This window comes from Acanthochromis polyacanthus, chromosome 1 (genome assembly GCF_021347895.1).
Source record: "Acanthochromis polyacanthus isolate Apoly-LR-REF ecotype Palm Island chromosome 1, KAUST_Apoly_ChrSc, whole genome shotgun sequence".
NCBI lineage: Eukaryota > Metazoa > Chordata > Actinopteri > Pomacentridae > Acanthochromis > Acanthochromis polyacanthus.
This window is the reverse complement of record NC_067113.1, coordinates 30879634-30887726: the sequence shown is the minus strand read 5'-3', so window position 1 is coordinate 30887726 and position 8093 is coordinate 30879634. Positions and strand designations below refer to the sequence as shown.

The 8093-nt window shown below is 39.2% G+C and overlaps 1 protein-coding gene across 1 annotated transcript; it reads right to left on the bottom strand.

The window, feature by feature from the left end:
• Nucleotides 1-177: 177 nt before the first annotated feature.
• On the bottom strand, nt 178-7551 carry LOC110967322 (ubiquitin-conjugating enzyme E2 D2-like). Its single transcript, XM_022216899.2, has 7 exons — nt 7102-7551; nt 5938-6001; nt 4964-4995; nt 4719-4796; nt 4242-4347; nt 3547-3640; nt 178-1209 (listed from the first exon to the last, which is right to left on the bottom strand). Exons 1-7 carry the CDS (start codon nt 7123-7125, stop codon nt 1164-1166), a joined length of 444 nt encoding a protein of 147 aa, XP_022072591.1. The 5' UTR covers nt 7126-7551; the 3' UTR covers nt 178-1163.
• Nucleotides 7552-8093: the final 542 nt, after the last annotated feature.

Below are 8093 nucleotides of genomic sequence, written 5' to 3'. Positions count from 1 at the left end.
AATAAAGCAGAATTCTTCTTTAGCAGCTGAAACTGAAGAACACATTTATATCATTTGATGTTTATGTTTTCATTTATTTCTGTTCATGAAAAAAGGAATAAATGTTTAAAAGACAAAACTGCATCACCATCAGTTCTTAACTTTAAAACGACAAAAGACCACCACTCCAACTCTCCGTTATGGTTTAAGTAACTTTATTGAAGGGAAAACTAAAAAGAAACAGAGCCACAAGTTGATTATCAACCATCAGCTTTGCACCAATATTTTAGGGCTACAAGAAGACAGTGTTTAAGTGGGCGTAAAACTAACTGCTCATCTACTGGCTTCTAAAGAACAAAAAAAAAAAAGAAAAAAGAAATAGAAAGCTTTTGAGGGGGACCAAATTCGTCCAACTGTTCAGTCTTTACAATCCACTTAATTCGCAGAAACATCAGATATAATAGCCTACCTTTATTAACATGCATAAAATACAACATTGAAGTTCTTATATTTTGTTTCCTTAACATTGATATATACTGCTGTGCTTCTCTGTACACACTTTGATAGTGGAATAAGATACACTTCTTTCCTCAGGTAATAGATTACTATACTATCGATCAGAAGAAAAATATCGGTCCAGGAGAGCGCCAAGCGTTTCCCGAACCTGTCAGAGAATTTGTATTTTTAGATTTCAAATAAAATGCAGCAGAATTAGGCCGATTTGAAACTTTAAAAATTCAGGGTCATGGCAAAACACGGGCTTTGCTACAAGTGCTCTCAGAAACCGGCGAAGTTTTGAGCGACCAGAGGCCGATTGGCTGCATCAGATTCTACCAAGTGTGTGCAGAGGAAAATGACTAACATCACCAATCTCGGGTTGAAAAACTCTCACTGGTGCATGCTCAAGCCGAGTGCTCCGAACCATAATCTTATTTTTTTGTTAATAACTCCATAGAAAACAGGAGCTCAAACATCACAGAAAACTGGCACGTGTCCTAGAGAGAAAACACTATCTTCTTATGACCGCGCAGGTGGGGAAAAAAAAAACAAAAACGGGGGTAAAATGCTCTGATTAACCAAAAAAAATAAACAATAATAATAATAAAGTGAAAAAGAAAAAACAGGATCCTGGAATTTTAAGCTTGAACCAGCAACATTTTCCACCAGCTTTCCGAACTGTTCCATCACATCGCGTACTTTTGTGTCCATTCTTTTGCCATTTTGGTGTATCTGTAAAGAAAAAGTAAGAAAATTAATTTCATTTGTAAATTTTACTCGTGCAGAACCTTAAACAGCTCAAGCACATGCACCTGAGCTTTTTAACTACCAGGGCAAGCAGCGTTGGCATCCGATATGCACAAAACACGAGTCAACTTTATGTAAACTTAAACTTTTTTTTTTTTAAAGTGCAAGTTCTTTCTCAAGTCAGGCATCGTCTTTACACAACGATATGAAAAGAATCGGACATTTTTTGCAAAATCAAACCTTTTCATGCTGAGTTAGTGGCTACATGCAAAGACAAAATGGCTTCTGAACTTTTTAAACATCTAAAGTATCCAGTTATGCTCATTTCCAGATATGAAACGGGACTAAAGCACTGGTTCTGGTTGGTTTATCCTTTGATTCCCGATTTATGTTAGCTATCGTGGTCATAAAATGCCAAATGTATGAAAACTCTGTAACCGATTCATTATTTCAGCCACTTAAACTGCAGAATCTCACTACAACCTCTTCCATTTTAACATTTCCTATTTTTTCTCTCTTGCATGCACTACAGACTGAATATTTTGGACTTTCTACACATTAACATTACATTTTGATCATTGTAAGGGGCTGAAAACTGGTTTTATTAGAGATTTTGAAAGATTACACAAACGCAACTGTGTGATTCTATGTTTAACTGCAAGTCATCATTTTCAAACCATAAAAAATACATTTAAGTGTCTGCAAATACGGCAGGTTCTATTTAAACTTGGTGTTAGATGCAAATCTCACTTTGCTGCTTTTCTTTTTAATTCAATTTTTTATTTCCTGCTCAACGACTTCATTAGAAGATCTTGAAATTTGCTTTAAACCTAAATGCAAAGCTGTATGATACGACATTTGCTTATCCTCTGAAGTTTATCTTTCCTTATTAAGATCATAAAACACCAAATATATCAAACGCTTACAACCAGTTCATTTTAGCCATTTCTAACCACAACATCTCAACACAGCTTCTTCAATTTAAACATTTCCTGTTTGTTCTGTCTTGTATATACTACAGACTGAATATTTAGAGCTTTTTATGCATGAATACTACATTTCTGAACATCTTAAAGGGGCTGGAAACTAGTTAATGAGAGATTTGAAAGACTTAGACCCTGTGAGTCTATTTAACTGTAAAAGTCATCATTTTAAAACTATAAAAAAATAAATCTAAATGTCTGCCAGGAGCTTCTAATGTGGCAGGTTCTATTTAAATGCTGTGATAGACGCCTGTTTCACTTTGCTGCTTTTCTTTTTAGAATGAAACTGCTTTTATTTCCTGCTTATTAGAAAATCCTGAATTCTAAACTGAATAATCCTGGTCATTTTCCAAACCACATATTTAGATTTATCTTCAGCACACAATGAAAACTGACTTGTACACACTCATTTGAAATTATTTTTTAAATTGAAAAACCTCACTGTAAATAATTATTTTTGTTAACGACATACGGTTTCATGGTGATGACGTGTTGTATATCCTGTCTTTGGCGTGTTTGGACACCTGAGGTTTCAGAATCTGCTCACAGCAGCCGCTTCATGCGACTCATCATCTCTATTGTTCGTCTGTTAAGACATCACAGCTCACAAATGCCGTTCCTTTTGGCAGCCGACTGTCGGCGTGTCCTTGAATGCACCACCAAGAGCATTTTTCACAAAAAGTCCCTGCTGACAACCACTTTAGCGCGCAACAATAACAACTACGAGAAATAAAGGCAACCCATCATTAAGTGTGATGGATTAACCATCTCCATTTTCTAATCCCGCTGAAAGGAAGTTAAGAAAACACTCATGATTTGTGCTTTGTTTTTTTTTGGCTCATGTGGGTTTGACAGCTTTATTATCGGAGATTCATGAACAGAAACCGGATTAATTTCTTTTATCTGATCTTCATGTTCTCCAGTGGTGAACCACAGCTGTCAAGAGACCGCTGTACATGTGGGTTTAGACAATTACGGCTACTCTGAAGGCACAAACAGATTAGTAGAACTAGCACGCTGCTGTCATATAGCTCCTAAGACAAGCCTGAGGTGCTGCCAGTGAGAGCCCAAACATCACAACATCCACTCTCACAGCAGGAGCCAAGATGCAGCGCTGCCTCTTGGCCTTACCCTAAAGCATGGCATACTTTGTTGTCCACTCCTGAGCTAGTTTATTGTACCTGACGGAGTGAAACTAGGTTACACAATGGACCTCGGTGACACTACAGGTGAATTTTACATCAATGTAGTCACACTCATTGTGGATAATGCTTCATAAAACATTCACTACCGCTCTGTCGCCCTTTTCGGTTTGTTTAGAGCACATTTATGCACTTACTTCTGAGTATCTGTTTTGTAGATTCGTGCGATCTCTGGCACTAGCGGGTCGTCGGGGTTCGGGTCACATAGGAGTGAGCAAATGGAGAGAAGAACTGCAAGAAACAAACAGATGTTTGCATTTTTTTTTTAAAAAAAGGCTCCTAAAAATAGTTTGCCATGTTTGTTGACACGTTTTGGCTCACGTACACCCGTTACGTTTGCCTTTTGTAATGAGTCAATGTTTGACACACGCCGTTATGTAATCGGGCGACGCACCCAAAAAGATCCGCATCAATAAATTGGAAAAAAAAAAAAAAAAAAAAAAAAAAAAAAAAAAAAAAAAAATCACAGGACCTTGTATGCAATGTTACATAAATACTTTTGCACAGATTAGAGCTGCAACCATTAAATTAATTTGCAACCATCAGTTTGAGTGATTTTAAAGGGAAAAAAATGGTTAAAAAAAATCTGATTAAATCTTCTTAAATATGCGAGTTTCTTTCCTCCTTTGCGTTGCTAAAGCTAAATTCTTTGGATTGCGGAAAAACAAGATGTCTGAGGAGGTAATCTTGAGCTTTGGGAAACACTCAATGCCATTTTTCGTCGTCACTGACAAAGAAAATAACCATTAGTTGCAGCTCTGTAGCACAAAAGTGGGTAAACTTTGGGAAATATCTGGTAATTAAGTGCTGTTCTTTCATAGAGTATCCATACCTTTAGAAATAGTAAGTGCAGGAGACCACTGTGATCTGAGAATATCCAGACAGATACTGCCGTTACTGTTAATATTTGGGTGGTAAATTCTTGTTGTAAATGCAACCTGAGAGGAAAGAGGAAAAAAAAAAGACACACACAGAGGAGAAGTTAGATAAGGGCGTGTCACACATGTCAGTGTTATGCAATTTAAATTCCTTGAAACGAAGCAGTGATGTGTGACGCTGATGACTGTCAGCGAGTGGAACGACAGGTATGACTTCAAGCGGCTGCCAAAAAGATAAAATATGCTGGTGGTGCCAAACAACTGGGTCCAATTACATTCAGGAGAAATGTTTGCAGGTTTTTTTTCTCCCCACTAACAATACTTCCTGATAGTTAATTAGTTGTTTGCTCATGTTGCGATTAAGCTCAGCGTCTTTTCCCGTTTTTTTCCCCTAAAAACAGGGGAAGGTTCAGGGCGTGATTCAGTCTTACCTTGGGTGGTTTGAAGGGGTAGTCTGTTGGAAAATGAATTGTCAAGAAGAAAACGCCTCCCTGATATGGACTGTCGCTCTGAAAGCAAAAACAGCATTTACATATTTCAGTAAAGAATTAGCTACGCGCTTCTCATTATCAAGTCAAATTTCCACCTGGAACACAAGGCCAATGTCAAATTTCAACACTACGTGGCTTTAAAAGCAGACAGAGATCAACAATTATGTCATAAAGCATCTACTTACAGGTCCCATGATTGTGGCTTGCCAGTGAAACACTGCAGGGAACAGAAAGCAAACGTCAGAAAGCGGGGAAAGGTCACAGGTATGTGATCTGACAGGAACCACGCTCGCAGCTTCCCTGTACGAACATTTCTCTTTGTGTTCTATCGTTTATGAGTGACTTATGCTGATTCTGAGGCTCGTAACGCAGCTTCAATGTCATTTTTTAAAAGAAACCTCAAATTAATGAGCAAGTCTACATCTATACTGCAAATATTTGGATCATCAGCTCATTTCTTAGAGCAAAAACACCAAAAATGAGTCGTCTTTTTTTCTCAAATGTGTGGATTTCACATTTTTCTTTGTCATGCATGATAGTAAACAATGTTTTTGGAGTGTTACGCACCAAAAAAACGCCACTTTAGAAGAACAATCAGACCGATTATCAGTTCAAGTAATCAGCAACAAGTTATTAAAAATCCACTACTCTGACATAACCACCATTTATCATCAGGGCGCTGAGGTCCAATTAGTTACATATTAAAAGCAACAACCCGGCAACACGGAAAGATAAATGGTATAAAGTTCTTTCAATGGAACATATGCAAAACAGAATTTGGAAAAAAGCATTTCAACTAAGTTTTGTGTTGGAGTTTGTGTGATTCTAAATGTTTTAATTCAATTCAACTTTAGTCCAGACACTAGGTCCAAATACACACACCATAAAAAACAAGGACACAACAAGACACAAAAAGGATACAATCAAAAACAGTTAAAACGTCCCTTTAACTTCAAAATGTCCGCCTGTTCTTGATATTTGCTATCAGTCCATTTAAATATAAATAACTGGTAATGTCGCCGGGCCTAAACGATCATTTTAGTCGACTCCTGATTAGAAAACATCACTTTGAGAGACATTTTTCCACTCTTTCCTGGCATTTTATTGCAGTCGAATCCCTACAAAGCAACTAATTTAGCCCAGGTCTGGGTTCACTTACTGTCATCGCCCACTGGGCCAGCCGAGCACTGCGCTGGGGGGTCACGGGCCAGGTCATTAAGCTCCTGTAATGAAAAGAGGTTTACAACAATAAGCAATTAGACTGCGTTAATCTGCAAAGACAAAACAATGCAGCTGAAATCGATGAGCAGGACCGGGCAGCACTTAACATGCCGTGGTATAAATGCCAAAATGGAGAAGGTGGAAGTGCAGGGGGATGCTACAGGAGAGGTGGTGGCGCTTTACTTATTTCACAACATCTCCCCCCCCAACTTCTGGTGTTATTATGATCTCCAAGTTCAAGTCCACTCCGGCTCTGGGGAACTTTGTTATCATCTCCAGAGCTAACAGCAAGGCGAGAAGCATACGGTATACTATGGCCTCCGTTATTTTTAGGGTCTACAAGCTATTTTAGAGTGAGGTGGAGGCCCCACCCTGGCCTTCAGACACACACCATTTCTCAAAGTCTATGGATTTCCTTGAAAGAAGATTCTAGTCAACAACAAAATGAAGAAATAAAGGTACTGCTGTTTTCTCCTATGTGGCAAGACTTCCCTTCCTTTAAAACACTCACCATGATGTGCGTACACTGTGAGCAAATTACATACCAAGGAAATGTATCATGAAGTGAGTCCTGACACAGATTCAGTGAGTGATATGAGTCATGGCTTCTGGTAACGCCGCTTATTATGAATGTTTAAAGACAGTTGCTAAAAGACACGATGACCACTACAAAGGCGAGACGTTAAGCGGTGTAAGCAGGTGGCTCTCAAACGTATGTGCCATCGTGTGAACGTACGAACTATTGAGCAAACCATGCGGCCTCTTTTTCGCCGTCAATCCACTCCGACGAACACACTCAAACCTGTACGTGCTAAGCTAGCCGGCTAGCCGAGCGGTGTTTGCCAACCGAAACGTTAAGCCGTTAGCGCCAGCCGGTGCCAAGAGTAAATAAAATCCCTCCGCCACAGTCAAAACACTTAACTAGAAAAACGTGGATATGTCAAACAACGACGAAGCGCGAAGATAAAACACTTCCTCAAACATGTTCCGCCGCCTCGACAGTCGAGAAGTGCGGTAGGTAGGTAGGTAGCTGCATTGTGGGAGGCTAGCGCTGGGCTAGCATGCTAACGGCGCTAGCTTAACGGCACCGACACTTTCTTACCTTGTGGATCCGTTTCAGGGCCATCCTCTCTGCGATGTTCTGCTCTTTAATCTCAAGGTTTCCGATCCAAGTGGTGAGGGGGTCGGCGGTGATATGCCAGGATGATTGGCTCTCCGGTTAAATAACTGACGCTGGGTCAAACTCGACGAGGCCTTTCTTCTCGGGTGCTAGCGTCGTTAGCCGGGCTAGCGAGCTAAAACTACGTATATGCGCGAGTTGTTTCGCCAACGACGGAGCCGTCCTTCGATACTAGCTCTGTTCTCCCCGCCGTTTGAACGTCTTATCGTGGATTATCTGCGTCCCCAGTCGAGGTTGGGTAAGTGCGTGCGTGCCAGGTGAGGTAACCCGGTCGACAAAAGCTGATGTCTTTCTCTCTTCTTTTGGTTTCGCTCGATGCCGTTTAGCCAACTAGCGGCTGTCTATATGTATGAGCGGCTTTATGAGGTGAAGGCGGTGCAGAGCTGCTGAGTGACGGCGCGGATATGATGGCAGATTGGTTACCAGCCTGCAGGGAAAAAAAACAACATGCATGACACGACGTGTCAGCCTCAAATAGTCAGAGAACATATTCAAATCAGATAATGGAAAAAAAAAGAAGTACATTTTGTGCGTTTCAAAGTGTGGGGTCACTATTTTTGAAAGAAAAGATTTTTCTTTTCAACGAAGATCACATTAAATTAACCAGAAATACATATATACCCTCATGTTGTTCTCATTTATGGGCACCAAAAAATATTGTTTTCTTGTCTGAAAAAAATCAGCAAAAAAAATTCCTCAAATTTGGCAATAAAATTAATGTAACTATTTTCAAAAAATGTGTAAAAATCTTCCCAAAAAAATCCTAAAAATATCTTAAAGTGATTACATACATATCAGTAAAACTTCTATTTTCTTTAAGAACATTTTTTCCACCAAAAAACGTTCAAAGATTTCCCAAAAATATTGAAAATGACATATTTTAAACTAACAAAATTTAAAAAAAAAAAAGTTTA

Excerpts from the sequence above, each read along its gene's own strand:
- LOC110967322 (XM_022216899.2), bottom strand. The coding sequence starts at position 7,125 with ATGGCCCTGAAACGGATCCACAAG. Across the intron at positions 6,002-7,101 it reads CCCTGAAACGGATCCACAAG|GAGCTTAATGACCTGGCCCG; the intron begins GTAAGAAAGTGT and ends TTTTCATTACAG. Across the intron at positions 3,641-4,241 it reads TGCACTTACTATTTCTAAAG|TTCTTCTCTCCATTTGCTCA; the intron begins GTATGGATACTC and ends TGTTTCTTGCAG.